This window comes from Lepidochelys kempii, chromosome 13, assembly GCF_965140265.1.
Source record: "Lepidochelys kempii isolate rLepKem1 chromosome 13, rLepKem1.hap2, whole genome shotgun sequence".
Lineage (NCBI taxonomy): Eukaryota > Metazoa > Chordata > Testudines > Cheloniidae > Lepidochelys > Lepidochelys kempii.
This window is the reverse complement of record NC_133268.1, coordinates 5,513,105-5,533,458: the sequence shown is the minus strand read 5'-3', so window position 1 is coordinate 5,533,458 and position 20,354 is coordinate 5,513,105. Positions and strand designations below refer to the sequence as shown.

The following is a 20,354-nucleotide window of genomic DNA, read 5'->3' as shown; positions in this document are numbered from 1 at the left end:
TTGGCCGAGTGTCAGTTGTTTGCATCCTGCTGAGCTGGACACCTGGAATGCGTTCTCTTGGTGTGAACGTTCTTGAGGACATTATCCAGTGCCCACTGATTCCACTGAGAGGCCATTGACTTTAGTGAACACTGGATCATGCCCTTGTGGGAATGATGATGGCTAGAAACAAGTTGTGATCAAACACTGGAGAATATTTGAGGAAAACGAATTTCAAATGTGCAGCTCCGAATATTCCCGCCAATAGCCTGGATCTAAAGTTACACTCATCCTGGGGAACAGAAACATACCTTATGACCTTCTTGTCCAATCAAAAAACAGCTCAAGTTTGAATGCCAAAGGGTATGTACTCATAATGAACTTCTGGGAAACCAAAAAAAATATGACAAATCTAAAGTCAAAATTGCAGTGCCCTTTCTGTTGTAAAAGGCCTCTGGAACAATGGGAAAAAGAATGCATCTTTGCTTGGGTTGCGCACTTCTGTACTTGAGACTCCTTGAGTGCCCCTCTCTTATGCACACCTGCCTCCTAGTTAACACTGTGCTGAGGCACACAGCTGTGAGGGCTTTATTTCAGCCCACTGCACTGCAGCCATTAACCCTAAACCACAGAGCGGAAGTGTCTCCTTTGCAATGCGCAGAACCTTTAATAACCATTGCACAAAGCAACGATTGATTTCAGTCTGGGCTAGGAGCCTAGGCCCAGATTTTTGAAGGCATTTAGGTGTTGCTGCACACAGCATTGCAATGCCTAACTGATTTAGGAGCCTATGTCTCATTTTCAAAAGGAATGTAGGTAATTAGGAACCTAAAATGAAAACAGGCTCCTAAATAAGTTAGGCATTGCAACATTGCAACATTGAGCCCAACAACACCTAAATACCTTCAAAAATCGGGCCCTGACCTACTTTGAAAATCCCATAAGGCACCTATCTGCATCTTCAGTTGCCTAACCATCTTTGAAAAACTGGGTCTAATTCCTCTAGCTGAGATCATAACAGACTCCCATCTTTTGCAGATTGTGCTCAAAAAGAAATTCGTAATACCGCTGAACAGTGGGTTACCCATGCATTGGAACAAAGCTCTTAGAAAATACTGGGGACTTTAACAATATCTTCAAGAAAGACCATGGGAACTAAAGTCACAAACAGAACTGGGTTTTTATTATGAAAGAACCCTGAAAATACATAATGAAATGCTGTCTGCAGCATACATTTCCTGAGGAAAGTGGATCACAGTATTCAATTTTCACAGAATAACATGTAGCCTGCTATAACTTTCAATGTGACTCTTTATTATTTAAATATGAACAGTATTCCTTCACATAAACAATTACTCAGTCATCACAGAACCAACACACAAACGTGACAAAATAAATATACAGCAAGAGCACAGTTCATTTTGACTTAAATATTAAATAAATAATAAATACAGAATTTTCATTTACCGTTAATCAGTGCCTGAAACAATATGAATGAAAACAAAATCCCTAAAGGTCTCTCTTCCCCTCCCATTGTCCCCCGCCCCTTCAGAAAAACAAACCAAAAAATTATCAAAATGCCTCAGTTATAAAATATCTTTAAAAAATTCCCATTGTTAAAAGAATAAATAACAAAATATATAAAAAATAACTCGGTTGCATCAAAATTACAAGTAGGAGTTGTAGATACATGGGTTTTTTCCCTTTTCTTTTTCTTCCTTCCTTTCTTTCTTTCTTTCTTTCTTTTTTGGAATTTTTTTTTTTTATGGTCAAAAAAAAGTTTTACTTTTTATTTTTTGCTTTTATTTTCTTTTCCATGGTGTGGTGTCCAGTTTAAAATAAGTATAAAATTAATAAATAAGAAAGGTTAAATAAATAGGAAAAAGTTAACATAAGGTGTTGTGAATATAAATTACATACATCTTGCCAAAATTAAATAATTTACAGGATAATTAAACTAGCTACTTTCCCCCCCTCTCTCTCTCTTCCAGGAAGTGCAATTTCTCTACTTTTAAATACTAACTGAATTGTAGTCACAAGCAAGTTGGACTCTATTTACATGTTAAGAACTGTGTTTTTAACACATCAAATTACATTTTTTTCCGTTTTATTTTTGCACTTGGAATGGGTTCTAAAATAAGTGAATTCATGGGATCCAATCCTGCAAACTCTTAAGTATGTGATTAAATTTATTCACATGAGCTGCCCAATTGACTTCAGTAGGGCTACCTACCTACTCATGTGCTAAGAATCTGATCCAATGTCCACCGGAATCAATGGGAGTCTTTCCATTATCTCCCTTGAGCTTTGCATTATCCCCTAAATATCTGCAGGATTGGGCTCATAATGACACAATATTCTTCATTTTATTATTGGTGAGCAAAATCCTCTCCACCCCTCACCTCACTGGAAATGATATTGAAAGTGGGGGGCTTATGTGACAAATACTGGGGTGCTAGAGGCTTCTACCTCCTTCTTCTCCAAAGTGTTATCACCAGGCTGATAAAGAATTCTGAATGATAGTTAATGCTTGTGTGAGATTTGTTTATTAAACAAGCTTTCAGGATTTGCAATTTGCTGGGACAGACCGATACTTCTCTCCCTCTCTGCTGACTCCTTTCTTACAGATTGAAAAATACCTTAATCACTGTGCTCTGCAATGCTGGATGGTTAGATGAATGAGGTGCTAGAGATTGGTTTTGAAAAGACATTCACATAGTTGTATTTCTTTTAAGTGCATGGTGGGCTGCATGTACCAAACGGCTTACAAAGATCAATACCCAAATGCTCTTTTTGTGGAATCACGCTTGCTCTGTAACCTTGCACAAAATACAGAAATCAAAACCAGCCAACCAAAGCAAAACAAAAGAAAAACCCATTGCCATAAGTACATCTGTAAGGAATCAGCCACAGTCCATGGTAGATAAGCACTTTGCTGGCCATCAATTAGCATCTTTCATTTTTGTTGATAATCTCTTTAAACATTTCTCTGGCATTGATGTATGATCTCTGCACTGGCCGTACTGCACTGCTGTAATGATGACCATAATATTGAAAAGAACCAGAACAGTCCACCAATAGACTTCCAAAAAATCATATACACTGGACCATGACACATCTGGTATTGGTCTATTCATAATAGCTATTCTCATATTTAAGACAGACAAAGGAATACTGTAGTTGCAAACTCCAAAAGCTTCCCTGAGAACCTTTTTTCCATTGCGCTTTCCACTGGAGATCCAGAACTGCTCTTCAGAAAATAAAAATAAGCTACTTTATAATACTTAAGAGTTCCCACACCCAGTGGATATCTGAATACCTTGGGGGTGGGAGGCCCAGCAGAGGTTCAGATTTACAGGTAGCCTGCAGCTCCAGCTTCTCATTTACAGTAACTTATAACATAATTCATGTGTGAGTAGGTGATCTGGACATATGACCATAGACAACATGAGGGTTTAAGCCAGTCATACTCTGTTCTTAAATCAGACAAAACCCTGTTCTTCTAATGTACTAACCCTTGGATTAATTCTGCTACAATGCCTTCTTTTCTCATCAGTAAAATGTGGCAACTCATGAAGATGCCTTTTCTCTACCAGCAACCAAGCCCTGCAGCCTATTGTAGTGTCTCATTGTCCATTCTCTTCTACCACTTGGTATGGGTAGAAAATCCCACTCTTTGCAAGAAGGTCCAAGTTAAGTAAACGACAACATGGAGTTCAGTTCAGTTCTGCTTCTTGTAAATGGCCTCTTGGTTAAATTTTGGTCCTTTTTTCATTCATTAGACAAGTTTTATAACTTGTAAACCTGAATACTCGGAGTGAAGGTTCCATCTTCTTACAGTTTGTTTATTTGTGTTATCCCACAGCACTAGACTTGAATTCCCTTGACAGCCTGTTTAATGCTTTCTAGCAGGTCCCTGTTCTCAGGGTTCTGATAACACTCCTGATTGGTGTACATGTCGGTAAGGGTATTAACATAAGCGTCAAAGTTCTGTTCACTGATTGGCTCCTGAATCCAATAAAACAAAACATAAATATAAATGGTTAAAAAGAAGAGGAAGAGGGGGAGGAAGAAAACAGAGCCTAATCATTGTGTTTAATTCTGCTGGGGTGGTGCTGGGATTATCAATATTTGGTATTAATCATTATTTGTATTACAGCAGCAGCTACAGGGTCCCAGACAAGATCAGGGCCCCATTGTGCCAGGCACTGCATATATTGAGAGACACTCCATGCAGAGAAGAGTTTAGAATCTAGGCGTGATCCTGAAAAGACTTAAGCACATGGTTAACTTTATGCACTGCCCACAATGGGACTAGTAAAAGTGTGTACATTTAGGAACATGCATAAATATTTACAGGATTGAGGTCTAAATAGAGAAGGCAGACTAAAAGTGGAGATGTGCCTAAGGGCACACAGCAGAGTCAGGATTAGAACCCAAGTCTCCTGAGTCCTTGTATCATGCTTTATCAACTCCAGCATGTTGCCAGTGCTTAATTTGCACCAGGGCTGAGCCTTGGCACCTCTAGGCTTGGCAGTTCATAGCCCTGGAACCTCTGGGCTTGCCACGTCACTTATTAAAGTAAAAAAAATTGCTTCAGCCCTGGCACCTGATTGCTTGAGCCCCAGCACCTCTTTCATTGCAAATTAAGCACTGCATGTTGCCACACCAGTCCAGATACCACACTGATTGGCTACCACGTGAACACCCCAGATAGACACATCAGATTAATCAACAGAGGGAGAGAGAAAGGGGAGGAGGAGAGAGAGGGAGGAGGAAGAGCAGAAAGATGAAGAAATATTAGTAATATGAGTGTGTACATTTTGTGGACACTATTTGATTTGGAGATGGTTGAACACATTAAAAACATATTTGCTGGCTGGTTTATTTGACCTTCACCTATCAAATAGCCAATTCAATTAATAGTTTTTCGTCAGGTGGAGAGCTGTGTGAATACTGCCCAAAAGTATTTGTAAAGGAAATTCTCTGCTGAAGAAGAGATAGTATCCAACCAGCCCAAAATTAAATCCAAACCTTCGTGAAAGGAATACTGAAAAAGGTGATGGGAAAGCTCATTCCATAAATCAAAAGCTCATTTCTATGATCATCTCGCAAGTCTCTAGTATCTGCAATCAGATGCTTTCCACCAATCTGCCCCCCAGCTCACATACATACGGCACACGTATTTTAGACAATAATAATTAAATTTCTGAGACTAGAGAGAAGGTAATTAATAGCTCTTTTTGATTTTTCTATTTTAATGTAGTCTTTTCATTTTGCAGTAACATTATGACAACATGCTGTGTCCTGTTAGACCTTGTTAAATTAAACAAAACACACGCTCTTTAAGGATGCTATTCTTTGGCTGCTAGCTATTCAAAACTGAATTGAAACTACCTGCATTATAATAGGAGCCGTAAGATCTTTCTGACGTTGAAATCAAATCCCTCCTGATCTCTGCTTGTGCTGTCTTAGTCTGAAAGGCGCTATGCACCCTTGATAAAGTTCCTATTTTCTGATTTAGCTACTAGATGGAATGAGACAGAACAATAGATACAAAGGGAGATCAGCAGAAAGTGACAACAAAAGGAAGATAACAATATGTGCTTCAGAGATACAGTATAGGTACTGATGTTACAAAAGGCAGATGTGTGAATAAAGAGATGACGATCTCTAGATATTTTTCCTAGTCTTTAATTGTATATACACCTTATCATGAAAATGGCTTTAGTGTTGCTCATTTGATCACAGTGATTATGATGAAACATTTTAAAAGTTCCTCACCATATGTGGAAGGCGGATATTGGCAAGACTTTGGATAAGAGCCTGGCTCAGACCTGAGAGCTCCAAGAACAGGGCTTCATTCTGCTCCTCAATGATTTTGTTTTCCTCCTCAATGTTCTTTAGGTTCTTCTCCATGGTTGATATCTGCACAGCAAAGAGTGCAGCAAAGTTATTTGCCCTCGCCCTCTCCTTCAACCTGTCCCTCCATATAATATGCCCTGGGGTTGGTCAAAGATTTTCTGTTGAAACTTTTTTCCGATGGGAAGCTGGGTTTTCAGCGAAATGAATGGTTTCATGAAAGGAGTCTTTGTGTTCCTGCAGCACGTATGATTTTTCATCGGAAAGCCGAAAACAATTCTGTTTTTTTCAGTTTTTGGCTGATTTTTTTTTGATGAAAAATCAAAATTTTTATTTGGACAATTTTTCTCCCATTTTTGCCAGTTTTCCTCTGGGGGAAAAAAGCTACTTCCCAAAGGGCTCTAATATATAGGCACTCTGAATATTTGAAAGTTGGTATTGTGATTAGAAGAAATTAATCAGGGGGTTGATGTTAATGACACTTCCTTCCCTTCTGTAATTACTTTGCTAAGATAAGTTACTGCAAATCATTTACATACCTAGGAAATCAATGGAAGACAATGAGGCAGGTCCTGCCCTCTGATGAGGTCACTTTGCATTGCTTTTCAAGTCTGCCCTGGCTGGTCAGCTGAGGAGTCCCCCCTCCACTTTCCATTGACTCCAGTGAATTTTGGCTCAAGCTCTATGATTACAAGAGCTTGGTAAGAGTCCATACTCACATACCTGTGACTGCAGCTTCACCATGGCAGCCTCCATCTCCGAGTTGGACTCATTCAGCTCAGTAATCTCCTTGTTTAACTGCTTAATTTCTTCATCGTTCTCTAGAACTGCAGGTGGGAAAATTGCAGTCAGTCATCTGCTGCTCTGACTCACAGATGAGGAAAAAAGCAACAGGAAGGCAGGGTTTTCTGATGAATGCAAGGCTCGTGCTCTGGAACTTTCTTTCTTTTATATATGCATCAGAGTGCTGGCAATGCTTACATTCTTCCTAACACCACATCTAAAGCGAACTCACATTTCACATCGTTTTATATGTTCCATAGCATCACAGTTAATTATTTCATAGATCAATGGTTCCTAGGCGCTACAGTAATAATAATAATAATAAATAATATAATAATGTGTAAAACCAGAACTAGATAATGGACTCTTCCATCTAGAGCCTCTCCTACTCACAAGCTCTTCAGAACTGATGTATGTTCTGCTTGGCACGCTGCGAGTTTGAACCGTGTGTAGTCTGAATTTGGGAGGATCTCGTTTCAAGTGATAATGTGGTTTAGTAATAAACTAGGTGGCGTATAAACTAGAGCAATATTTCTAGAACTGTGTAGAATTTCCTTGGATCAGAAAGAAGGAAGTGTTCTAGTATAACAGTAGGGCTTGATCAAATAGTAAACCAACAAACCAACCACAAAAATCCTGATTTGTAAATATTTTTGTGAGTAAAAGCCCTGAGTACGTGAGAGTATTTGAAAGATTAGAAGGAATTCCTGAAAATGTCTGTGAATTCTTGAAAGGTTTATAACTTTTGACACTGGCAATTTTTCATCTGAAAATTCACAATGGCAGCTCATTGTTTATCATACTCCTTTTTTTAACTTTCAGTCATCCAGTCCGGCGGCAGCAACACCACCATGTGTCTTAGACAATCAGTTTCACAACAGGAGTAATGAATTTTCACAGCAAACAGTTTGCTAGCAGTCAGCAGGCTGAAAATTATTTGCTGAAGCTCTGTGCTGTACACGATGACTAACGAATAAACTCTCAGGAATCAGGATGGGTTTGCCTATGATTTGCTAAAAATGGAGCTAAATTCATAACAAATATCAGTCATAGTTAAGATCCTAGTTGAATTGCGGGATGATTGCGGAGTAGTTGCAGCTGAGTTGTGGACAAGACATGGAAAATAGTGGAAAAGTAATAATGGACCTTTACTTATTGGGGTAATTTGGAAAAACCTGAGAAGACCTATTTGTTTAAGAAAAACTTGCTGGAACAATGTAAACACTCGAGTATCATTGTTATGCCTGCTATTTTTTTTTTTGTTTTGATAAAAAGACATTTTGCTGCCATTACATTATGGTCGGCAAAGAGTCCGGTGGCACCTTATAGACTACCAGACGTCTGGGAGCATAAGCTTTTGTGGGTGAATACCCACTTCGTCTGATGCATGTCATTATGTTCATTAGTGTGCAGGGCTGACAGCAGGAGCCCCAGCCAGCTGGGACTTGCAGCCCAAGCCCCTGCTGCTATCAGCTCGGATAAATGGGGTTCTAGGATACTAATGGAGAAAAAAGTGTATGTTGCAAACCTCAGAAGGTAGGCAAAATTGTGGACTGTAAGCTAATTAAAATCAAAATTGCAGCAGAAGCCTAATATTGCAGGAATTACAGTTTCCACAGTACCGCAAATAAAGAAGGACCTTACTCATCGTGAATACTCTGATCAGCTCTATTTAGCATTCAGAAATTTGTACAGCACATTAGACTTGAATATCTATTTTTTAAATAAATATTAAATGAGCAGGGGTGAAAGTGGGCCGATACGGGCCAGTACGGTGTACGTGTAGGAAGCCGGTACCAGCCCGTACGCAGCTCATGTTAAAGCACTGCCTGGCCCCTTCTGCCCATGGCCCTGCCCCTTCTGCCTGTGGCCCCACCCCTTCTCGGGGCAGGAGCCAGCCCCCGTACCAGTAAGAATGTAATATTACTTTCACCCCGTATATGACAGTGACCGCTGACACTGATCTTTATGACAACATAAAGACAAAAGTGGGGTAATCTCCAGTTTCAACAATATAAGAGCATAGGTGAAGGAAGAAATAGCAGGATAAGGGAAGACAGAGTGACCCTATTCACGGTGGTGAGCACGATCAAGCCCTAAATTAGGTGAGCATGCAAAGAAATGATAGGTTTCAGAATGACAGCCGTGTTAGTCTGTATTTGCAAAAAGAAAAGGAGGACTTGTGGCACCTTAGAGACTAACCAATTTATTTGAGCATAAGCTTTCGTGAGCTACAGCTCACGAAAGCTTATGCTCAAATAAATTGGTTAGTCTCTAAGGTGCCACAAGTCCTCCTTTTCCTTTTGCAAAGAAATGATGTAACTGATCAATTTGTGGGAGGGAGAAGCTGAGCGAATGGTAGGGCTATCGCTATACTAAGACAACAAGTTCGTATGTTGATGATCAAAGGCTGATCATTATTAGAGATAGTCAAATGTATTCACCAATTTTGCTGTTATTTGTTAAACAAATTGTTCATCAAAAGCCTGACTGTGACACCCTTATTCATGCCGGCAGTTCCACTGAGCAAACCAGGACTAACTGTGTACGTAAGTACTGCTGAAAGTGAGAAAAGGTGGCAGAAGTGACTCCCAAATAATTGTTTTGCATTTCTCTGCTGATCAATGGCTGGTCAAACAAAAACAAATAAACAAACCCTACGAAAACAAGACACGGCCCTGCACGTACTTCTCCCCTCGGGGAGAAGATGACAGAACAAACAAGTGACAACTGTGGAGTCATGTTGCTTAAGCACTTCTGGCAGGTGCTCAGATACTAGACTCATGAGCGCAGTGTGAGACCCTATATAGAATAGAACGGAACACAGTTATTTCAATACTTAATTGATAACAATGACAGTTGGCAAAATAGCAATTTTTTTGCATGAGTCATATGATTCTAATAATGATACAGGATGGATACAATACACAAATAATCAGCTTATCAACACATATGCAAGGTAAAGCAACCAAGTGCAATATCCTTACCATCACTGGTCTTGAATTTAGTGTTGAGAATTTCATCCCCTGAGAGTTTTCCTTTCTTTCCAGCAAAAGTAGCTCTTGGACACCCTGATAAACTAAAGGCAAGTAAAAATGGGTTTCATAAACTCTTAGCATCTATGGATGTTTATGTGCCCAACAAGGGTTCCCACCATTTGGCTGAGTTTGTGCCATGAGGCGATTCTTCTAAAACTATCCTACACTAAATGTTAGAGAGGAAATTGCATTATGAAGAATGCCACAATCATCCTCATCTATAAAACAAGAGCGATTTTTGTTGTGCAAAGATTAGGAAATGCAAATCCCCTAAAGGAGTGGACATGACGGATTATGGGACATCTCTAACTAACAATGACATTCAAAAGTGTCAAAAAGATGCCATAACATGCTAATTTAATTCAATTAAATTATCAGTTTTCACAATTTGCCTGACGTCAGATTTCATAATTTTTCACAGCACACTGGCTATTCTTGTTCTGCTGGAGAAAACCCCTTTCAAGTTCATGAAAAACCGGGCAAAAACTAAGACCCAAAGTGTGAACTTTTCCAGCCTATTTTGTGGCTGAAGGTTGAATATTTTTAGCCCACCATCTCCAGAAAGGATGGAAGAAATCAAAAATACCAAGGCAACCTGACATTTACTTCCTTGTTGAGTGTGGTTGTGCACAGGATTGCTGTGGACCCAGTTATCACCTTCTGTGCGTGAGGAAGCTTCCGTTAGCATGACCCGAGCCATCACAGCCAGGGGTCGGACAGGTAGGCCCCTCATTCTTCAGTGACTTCCAGGAAAATGATGAGCCATTGAGTGATCCTTCTTTCTGCCGTCGGGCGGCAAGAGGACACCCTGATGCACTGCGATGAGAGGCATATTTGCCACTGATGTGCCCAAGCCCAACACAGCCAGGAACCGGACACCTAACCACAGGGAATTACAAATAGTTATAAGATGAAAATGGGAACAAACAGGATTTTAAAGGTGCAAACACACTTTAAGATAAAATTAGTGATGGGGAAAGCCAAATAAGGTTCTGAGGTGAGTACTTCAAAGCCAAGATTCTCATCTAAATTGTGGTTTGCCGAGACATTTTCAGGAGGGCATGCAATTCTATACTTGCATGTCTCTAGAGGTCCAAAATGGTGTCCTCCATGCAGTGTGACCTCTCACATAAGGTGCGTGAGAGGTCACGTTGTGCGGAGGATACCATTTTGTTCTTCAGTGCACGATCGGGGCCAGGCAAAATCACCTCACGGACTAAAAGCTGGCCCATGTTTTTTGAATTCTGGGGCAAGCAATGCATGTCTTGCATACAGAGATGGCACACCACTGGATCTGAACTTTATCTCAACTGGAGAGGGCAGATCTTCAGCTGCAGTAAACAGTCACATCTCCGTCACCATGTACACCAGTCTAAACACCAAAGGAGGGTGAGGAATTGATTAGGGTGTTGCAAAGGGCGATGTTGCTCCCCACTCCCAATAGCTGTGGGGCTTGGAGTTAACAAGTCCCTGCAATGCATGGGGCAGTTCACACCTCTCAGAGATACTGTTTCAGGCAACAGTTGGCATAGCTAGGAGTAGAAATCTGGTTGGGCCTCAATTTATGGTGGATGGGCTATGCTCACCCAACCCCTTGGGTGTGAGGTGGAGAAGAAGCAGGAGAAACTAAACTGGCTAAAGCAGGTACACACTGCCCCTGGTACACACTGCTATGGCCTCTTGGAGACAAACACAGGGATGAGATGCAGCCTGGGCCCCTAAAGGCCAAGGAGCTGCCCGACACCTGCACAAGGAGAAGGGATGTGTGCGGGGAGGGCTCCGCTTGCTGTGAAGGTAGCTGTTTATTGGGGTGGAGGGAGAGACCGGGCTCCCAGCGCTGTGGGGAAGGTCTCTTTGTGCACAGAAGATGAGCTCCCTGGTATTTGTGTGGGGGATGGGGGTGGGGGGTGTCACTGTGCAATTTCCATCCAGGCCTGGAATGGAGGGGAAGCCTGAAGGGTGGGTTGGGAGGTTGGAGACCAAGCGCTCCCCACAACAGCTCCCCAGTCCAGCCTGTGGGCTCTCAAAGGAGCCTGCCACAGCATCAAGTGACCTGCAGGTCCATGTGCAGGTAGGGCCCTCGTGCCGCAGTGCCCCATCCCCTCCCTGGCCCTGATACCGCTAGACCGGGGCTAGGCCTGCCCCGCCGGGCATGAGGGGGGTGTGGTTTAGAAAATGACCAGGCAGAGCTGCCAGAGCGTAGCTTTCTGAAGTGACGGAGCCTCGCTCTGTCCTGGATTTCAGGTGCTGGAGCGATGCTCCCGACCGCTCCGGCAGCACTATGCCCCTGCTCAGATTTGGGTGGGCCTGGGTGGGGCATGGCTCCCCAGCGGCTACGCTCTGCTGTGCAGACACCACTGCCTCGATTACGCTCCTTTCATGCTTCAGACTTTTCTTTGCAACCACGAGGGCTAGAGAGGTATTCTACTATTTTTAAATGAAAGCTGAGATTCTGTCACGAACACTTGCCTGCAGGAGCAAGTATAGGCCCCCCAGCTATGGGCCTATACGGCCTATACCCTTAATCTTACCCTGCTTAAATTCTTTGCTGAGCTGGGGCCTAAATGCTGTGGTCTTGAGGCTTTACAGTCTTCTCACCATGGATTTTGATGTAGCCAAGGGATTTCTTGTGACATGGCCTCCAGCTTTCCTAATGCAGCTCTAGTGCATAACTCAACCGCGCTGTAGAGATTTTGGCATGTGTGGCCCTCTGCATAGCAGCTACTCCACAGGACAGCGGCCAACAATAAGTCATCTCCTTACACTGGCTCCTTTTGTTGCCAAGGGTAAAGAGTAACAGGAGCAGGAGATGGGTCCAGCACAAAGCATAAATAACAGAGAGCTTTGTGAGCAGAGGGAACATATGATAAGAACTACAATGGATAGGCAGGCAAAGAAACAGTAACCTGAGGCAGTGCAATGTGTAGATAAGAGCAGAGCAGCAGCCCCCAGACACCTGTGGGCCCATGGCATCAATTTGTAATGACTGGGTGGCCATAATGCCTCGAGTGTTTGGCTCCCCTGTATATAGCGGGACAGCAATGCGGAGCTCAGAATGAACGTCACATCACGTACTAGTGAGCATTTAACATCAGCCACTGCTTTCAGTGAGGCGTTTGGCACTCACTGAGACATTCACAGGGAAGCTCAGAAATGGGGGACGTGGGGAACAACAGGAGACTGGGACAGAGAGAAAGACTCATCTTTGAAGGTTCTGGCGACTTCTCCTACTCTTGACCCTATCTTATGTTTAAACCAATTTCAGGGTTTACTTTGACTGGCTGTTCTAGTTTGTTTGTTTTTTAAAATAAATCAGTGTTTAAATGTAAAGGCATCATAGAAAGGGCCACAATGATGGGGTATCCCCTTAACTACAATGGCAACATTGGTCAATGTGTCAGTTTTACAAACACAAAATAGATGTTGAGCAAATTTTTTTGGGCGGGGGGGGTGCAACTGTGGAAGCCAGCTGAATTTTGTCCCCACCCCCCTTTTTAAAAAATCTAATACATTGATTGTAGACTTTTGGGAAAATTACAGACTAACCAAGAGCACTTATATTTGCTGTCAGCCTAGAGGTGGAAGTGTGAGGTTATTTGCTGGGTGAGCAAGTTTTTGTTGTTTGGGGAGTTGACCAAAGAGCGGATCACAACTGAGGAGTGGCATGGGAAATTGCAGGGTGGATAGGCTGGAGAGCAGATGGAGGGTACATGGATGGATGATGGAAAGCACATCTCTCAAATTCAGTTCACTCCTTTCCTTCTCCTCTCTGTCTCCCCATAGGTGGGGAGCAGGAGAAAAAGAGTTACATGTTTCATTCATAATAAGTTGACAGATCAGGCAGACAGAGTTGCAGGGCACAGAATTTGATTAAAGATGCTGAGAGGCTCGTGTTACACGTGGAGGCTCTAGGGTTTGTATGATAGCAGCCTGGCCATGCCTTGCATTCATGACACCAGACTAGCTTCCTCCTGAAATTTGACCCTCTTTCTCCTGTGCCACGCCTCACATTTGGGACAAGCCTGGCCCATCTTGAGGAGTGGAAGGAGTAAGATACATTGGGAGGCAGCACTGGGCTGTGGTCTGGGAAGAGAGTTACCTTGGAGGGTAAGAAAAGGAAGTAAAAAAGATTTGGTTTACATCTGTTAACTGGGTAACCAAAAAATCCCTTCAGTCGAGAACATTAGCATTAATCCTTTTCAACTTCCAACAGAAGAACTAAAACCCAGGTCACAATACTGTTCTCAAACCACACATCTTGATTACATCAATGACTCCAAAGATTGACACTCAGTCATCAAACTGGACTTTTTTACCCCTAGGTGATGGAATGATTGTATGGACACCACGGTAACACTAAACCAACGGGCACCCATTTTTACATAGCAAATCATATCTGACATTCTTGCCAGGAAATCCAGACTTTTAAATCCCTTTCCCCCAAACAAGCACAGTTAAGACAATAATTGCTGACAATTCTGCTAAAGATTAAGGCAAGGGGGTTTGAATGTACTAGCATCATCATAAATTTGTTAAAAGCTACTTTTGTGTTGTGGAAACACAAATATTTCCATGGAATCAGTCACTCATTTAGACCTTCATCACGCAGCCAGACCCATTCAGGTACAAAGAAAAGGAGGACAGACTAACAACGCTGCTACTCTGAAACCTGTCAGGTACAAAGGTGTGACTTTAGGATTGGGGCCTCATTGTTTCATTCTGACACTTAGAATTGAACAGATAAGGAGATACATTAAAAAGATGTATAAAAGTAATAATAGCTATTGTTTCTGGATTGTGACCCTGTGGCAATTCTATAGGCCATGTTTCAGCAAATGTTTAAGGCTGACTATAAAGTTCTGGAGGTGGGGATTTATAATGGAAGTGCAGCCACAACTTACAGTAGTAGCCATGTGGAAAAGTGCCCCCCTACAAAGGAATCTCTTACCCATCCCTGCCTCCAAACTCACTTGCTAATGGCATGCTAAGTAAATTCAGTCATTCAAGGAAACCTGGTGCATCTGTTAAGGTTTCTGCTGTGGTCTGCATTTGTTTAAAGATGCTAGTCAATTATAAATACAGTTAAAAGTTTATTACTCAAGGGAGAATGCCATATATATAGCTTTATATATATATAAAGTAGGTATGAAATGGCAGAGCTAACCCCCTCATCCTCTTCGGGAAAGTAATTAGGGATTTCAAGCATTCCTATCAAAACATTCACTGAGCTGTTCCTGGAAATCACAACCTACGTTTCACCAATGAAATGATTACCTTTATTATTTTTATATTGTATAAAAAGAAATTGACGGCAGAGGAGGGAGCTATACACCCATTTTTCCAAGATAATTTGAAAAACGCTGATCTCCATTTTAATCATCTGCAAATGCAGCACAATTCACTTATAATATCCCTGCCAGCAGGAGCCTTGCTAAATTCATAACCGCGTTGCTTTTATATGATCACAAGCAAATTACTGAATCCCCAGGAGTAAAAGGGGTGAGGGCGGAGAGAAGAAAGAAAGAACTGCCCCCCCACCATTTAGAATGCAGCCTCTATGGCCCAACTGTTACATATTTTACACTGTTAATTTAACTTTCATTACACTTTTATTGTAAAAAATAAACCAGAGCCTTTATTGTGCAAAACAGCTGGCTTGGACTTTATTTTTTTTATTTAACTGAAGTGTTAGTAATGGCTGATCAATTAGAGAGCCAGTTTCTGTTATTTTCTTTTTATGCCAGGGGTAGGCTGAAGGTTGAGGTGATCTGTTCAATCACATCTGTAGTAAATTACTTGAAGGATGAGCAACAAAACAACAGGGACTAAATTACTTTCTCCTCTGTGGCAATGTGCAAAACTCGGATCAGTTCCAAGTGCCTTTTGGTACACAGATGGAGTAATGGAATTACAGTTAAGCCTCTTTAATGCAAACCTGCTGGGACCTTCACCAGAGCGTACCTTGTTAGAGAAGACAAAATGCTAACTTCCCAAGGACTAGGTAACTCAGCAACAAAGGGATCATTTCCTCTTCTTGCTGTTTTGCCCCCAAGTCATCTCCAATGGGCTCCCTCTATTCTGATTGCCATTTCCACTTGTTAATAACTGCGGGACAGACAGATATTGAAGCCCATACAGTGGCATAAGGGGAAATCTCACTTCCCTTTACAGCCCTGCATGGCCTTCCTGGGCCCTGGGTCTGCAAGTCTGATACTCCCCTTGCCAAGTAGGGGAGGGGCATGGAGTGAGTGGTGCTTAGATTTGTCCTCCAACAGCATGCTGCTAGCAGAGGAAGCTTGGTGCAGTGATCTGAGCTATTCTCCTCCTGGAGCAGTGGGGGAGGAGGAAGAAGTCTTGGGGTGCTCATGGGGCAGTGCACAAATGTGCTACCCTACACAGGAGGGCATATTTGCAAATGCAGATGAGCCGCTCAGATTGTGGGCTGAAGGGTTATGCCAGTCTGGGGAGGAGGGTCCTGAGTCTTCCCTCATGATCTCATTTGGGTGCAATGTTTTATCCAGCCCATATGGCTGGGAGTCAGAAAATCCAGGCTCTTTCAGTTAAGTCCCTTAACTCCCGCGCCTCAGTTTCTTTATCTGTAAAAGTGGGGTAATATTCTTACTCTCCTACACCATGGGGCTTTTGGGAGGGTCATTAGAAAAACTTTGTAAAGCACTTTGAATATAAAGGGCCAGCTTCTTGGCCAGGTGGGGGCTATTTTGTGCTGTTTCCAGCACGGCAATGCACCTTAAAACAGGCAGATCTGGCTCCCTGTGGCTCCCCCTACATGGGGGCGGGGGAATATGCAGGTAGCATAGGGCCAGCATAATAACTCCTATGCCACACCCTCTACTGGGAACTGCTGCAAAGCAGGGAGTGTGACCATGGTGCCCTTTTGCTTCACTGAGCTGCTGAAATGGCCCCTGGGGGCTACTGAAAGCTGGAATAAATTTGGCTGCTGGCCCCATGATTTTGGATAACACAAAACCCCTTTTTTCCCCATGGCTGCACTGAGCATCTCTCACTTACAGCTGAGGATCTAACCTGTAAATTGCTAGATGACAGACCTGGTCGAACAATGTTTATGGAAGAGCTTTCCATCAAAAAGCGCAGCTTTGTCAAAACTGAAACGTTTCTATTTCAACAAAACTTGTGAAGGAGAAAAGCCAAACTGAATCATTTCAACCTGCTCGAGTTGTTAACATCAAAATAGTTCCTCTTGGGAGTGGCACAACATTTTGTTTCAACTTTATCGTTTTGATTTGTTTAGCCTTTTATAGTATATTAAAATATTCATTTTAATATTGTATGTAGTATGTTTTATAAAGAGACAGAACATATTATATTTAATATTTTCTTATAAAATAAAAGTCTAAGCAAAATGAACCAACATGATAAAATCTTCACAAAAAGTTTCCACATTATTGAAATGACCTGTTTTTAACTTATGAAAAGTTTTGACTTTATCTAAACAGAATGATTCAAACATATCAAATCAAAATGCTTCAATGGTTCTGAACAGAATTTTGGGGGAATTTTCATTTTGTGGGAAAGATTAAAATTTCAGCTTTTTGTTCAGATTTGGAACCATTTTTTCCCCAAAATGTCAAAATTCTGGTTTCCAAGCTGCTCTACTATATGTTATTTCAGCTGACCTCATAAAGTGTGTATGTATTTGTTTGTGCATGCGAGTGTGTGTGCACACATGCACAGCAACTGCCAAATGATGCAATGGTCCAACCAAGGACCTCTTTCTCCTTTTTACTGATGTGTGATCTATTCTGTATATATATTTGTGCGTGTATGTAAGTTTCATATGTATAGACTGGAGCTTCCCATGGATCCTTTATACTGTGCTTCCTTTGCATACTTTGCCCACAATTCTGCCTTCATTTGAATTTCCTGTGTCTTCACTCATGCAGCATCAGCCCAATTTTAGATCTCATGGGACTAACTCAGAGAAGTAAACATTTAAACAAAATGGCACACACGGCATAGCTGATTGCCTGTTGTACTTACAGGGCCAAAATTGAGACAGTCAGCACTTTGCCAGCGCTGTCTTTCGATTTCACTCCCCTCTCTGTGCCATTGGTTAATGGAATCAGATTATGGATTTTTTTCCCCTTAGCAATTTGGAACATTTACGTCAAAAAGGATTTTTCTGAAGATTGTAGAATAGGTTGCTTAATTTTTAATAAACTCCTGCTAATTATCACACAGCTCATTTAACCAAATACTTCTCTTCCTGTGGATTGAAGACTAAAAGCAGAGCAGATGGCTCAAATATCATCTAGTTTTTAAACATCTTTTCTATCAGTTATTGCATTTCTATTTACCGTGGACACCCATTGGTGAGTAGCAATATGCCATTTTCCCTGCTCATGACAGAAAGTTGCACAGCACTTTAGGTGCATTACACAGCCACATTTTTGCACTTGCAGCTGAAAATGGAGCACAAATCGCTAATGTATCAACCTGCTGGAGGGCAGAAATTGGCAATATAGAAGCACAAAAACTCAGATTTACTCACCTGCAATACATGTTGCAAGGACAAACTTTACACCCACAAAAACACAAGCCAGAACTCAGGCCAAGACAAAATATGCCTATTTTGGGTGCTTCCATTTAGAGTTGAGCAAATTATTTTGGCTAAAATACAGTATTACCAACCCCATATAGTCAAAAATCATGAGTCAGGCCCCTCCAAACCATTAGATTGCCTTCAAAATCATGAGATTTTTAAAAAAATAATTTAAAAATGGGGTGCTTTTAATTTGCCTTCCAGTGTTTGAGACTTTAGGGTACGCTTGGATTATGTTTTCTAACTTTTCCTCAGCCACGATGGCTAGAAACTTACTTCGAAAAACCTGAAACCTGAGACTGCCTCACAATCAAATAAATCCAGGATTCGAGTTGTAAGAAAACACCCTCCCAATGTCAGGAGCACAGTGTTAAAATCAAGAGAGTTGGCAACACAGACTTTTCCAAACACGTGTTCGGAGGTTTGAAACGTTTTTGATCATTATTATTCTCACATGCCTCTGCACTTCCTGGTTCCCACAAAAGGGTTGTGGGATTCTGAAACAACTGTTTTTTGTGGTCATTTTGGTACAAAGCTGTAAGATTTGTCTCTTAAGGTATCGGACTCTTGTCATGTGACAGAGGCCTAACCTTCTGTAACCCATATTAGGTGACTGAGGCTAGGAAATACATTTCAGTTACTTACCACTGCTCCTGTGTGTCACACATTTATTATAAACTAGTACAAGGTACTTCACAGTCGATGAGATTTTCCAAAGTGGCCTAAGGGATTTAGAATCTCCATTCCTCAATCCCCTACATGCTTTGAAAATCTCAGCCGGAGACTCTAGGGCAGTAGTTCTCAATTCGCAGTCTGCGGGCCACTTGCGACCCAATCAGCACACAGCTGTGGCCCATGTGACATCCTCAGGGCCATACAGGTAGTATATATATTGTGTGGATGCAGCCCACATAACACAGAGAGCTGCATATGAGGCCCACAATGGTAAATAGGTTGAGAACCACTGCTCTAGGGCCTATTGTAAGTGCGGGGGCCATTGAGGGGAGGAGCAGAGAGCTTCTTTGAGCGTACATTAACAGCATGAAATAGCCAAACTAATAAAGTCTTGTTCAGTGTTGTCATGGGCCCGATCCTGTGAGGTGCTGCATGCCCTCAATTCCCACTGTTGTTAATGGGAGTTGAAGGAACTCAGCAGCACCCGTGGACTGCTCTTTGCCAAGACGGAAGCCTAGAACACTTGGACAGAAACTCTGTCTGGTCAGTTATAAGAACAGCAATTTCTTCACGAAGTATTAAGAGAAAAGGTGTCAGGAAATTAATAAATTGAGCTGGTGAAAAATGTTCTACATTTCAAATTTGGAAAATAAGTGGGAAATATTGACCACATTTTCCCCCCGTCCCCCATTTTTATTTTTATTTTTTGCCAGCTCTAGGACTAGTCAAAATTCTTCAAATTTCAAGAGTATTTTGGATTGTGGGGAAGAATAAACGGGAAAAAATGGAAAATATTTTATAATTTCTACCTCCCTCCCCAATCACCTCTTCAAATTAAGGTCCTGAGCCTGCAAAGACGTACGCATATGCTTGACATTAGGCACAGCGAGTATTCACATTGACATCAATGGATGGTGTAAAGTTACACATGTGTGTAAATCGGTGTAATGCTGCATGAGTTATTGAAATTGATCAGTTTCCAATTCTGAAAGGATCTACTCAGGAACTTCCTCTGGACTTACTTCATCAGCTCCGGGTCTTCTTTGTCATCTTTCGTGGGGGTTATCTTGATGCCACTTTTCTTGGCACGGGGGCAGCCTGACAGACTATGTTTAAAAAGAGAAGAAAGGCCCGTCTCATTGGCAGAATTACCGCTTCTAATATTCCCCTGCCTCACTCATCTTTCCCTTGAATTTACTGTAGTGTTTTGATCTCGCTCATTTTGGAGCCTCACATCACAAGGAGAAGTGAGGAAGGAAAAAAAGAGCACATTTTGAGGGAGATGGATAGTAATTAATGGTGTCTAGATAAAAAGATATCTGCTAACAGACTGCAATGTTTAACGGAATTGTTGAAACAGAAGGCTTAGATCGCTTCTATTAATGTTCTAAAGTCATAACAGAAGTCATAAATAGGCAGCATTATTAATAGGAACA

The 20,354-nt window shown here is 41.7% G+C and overlaps 1 protein-coding gene across 7 annotated transcripts in view; it reads right to left on the bottom strand.

Annotated features, from left to right (window-relative positions):
• Positions 1-1,160: 1,160 nt before the first annotated feature.
• MYT1 (myelin transcription factor 1) overlaps positions 1,161-20,354 on the bottom strand; it is a 112,975-nt gene continuing 93,781 nt past the window's right edge. For 5 of the 7 annotated variants that reach the window (XM_073309014.1, XM_073309008.1, XM_073309011.1 and 2 more), the window contains 6 exons: positions 19,941-20,024; positions 10,320-10,541; positions 9,612-9,703; positions 6,565-6,668; positions 5,764-5,907; positions 1,161-3,987 (listed from right to left, as the gene is read on the bottom strand). In XM_073309014.1, the coding sequence (XP_073165115.1) occupies positions 3,847-3,987; positions 5,764-5,907; positions 6,565-6,668; positions 9,612-9,703; positions 10,320-10,541; positions 19,941-20,024 (787 nt within the window). In that variant the 3' untranslated portion in view covers positions 1,161-3,846. The remainder of the gene's footprint in view (positions 3,988-5,763; positions 5,908-6,564; positions 6,669-9,611; positions 9,704-10,319; positions 10,542-19,940; positions 20,025-20,354) is intronic. The other 2 variants (XM_073309015.1, XM_073309009.1) reach the window with 1 other exon arrangement.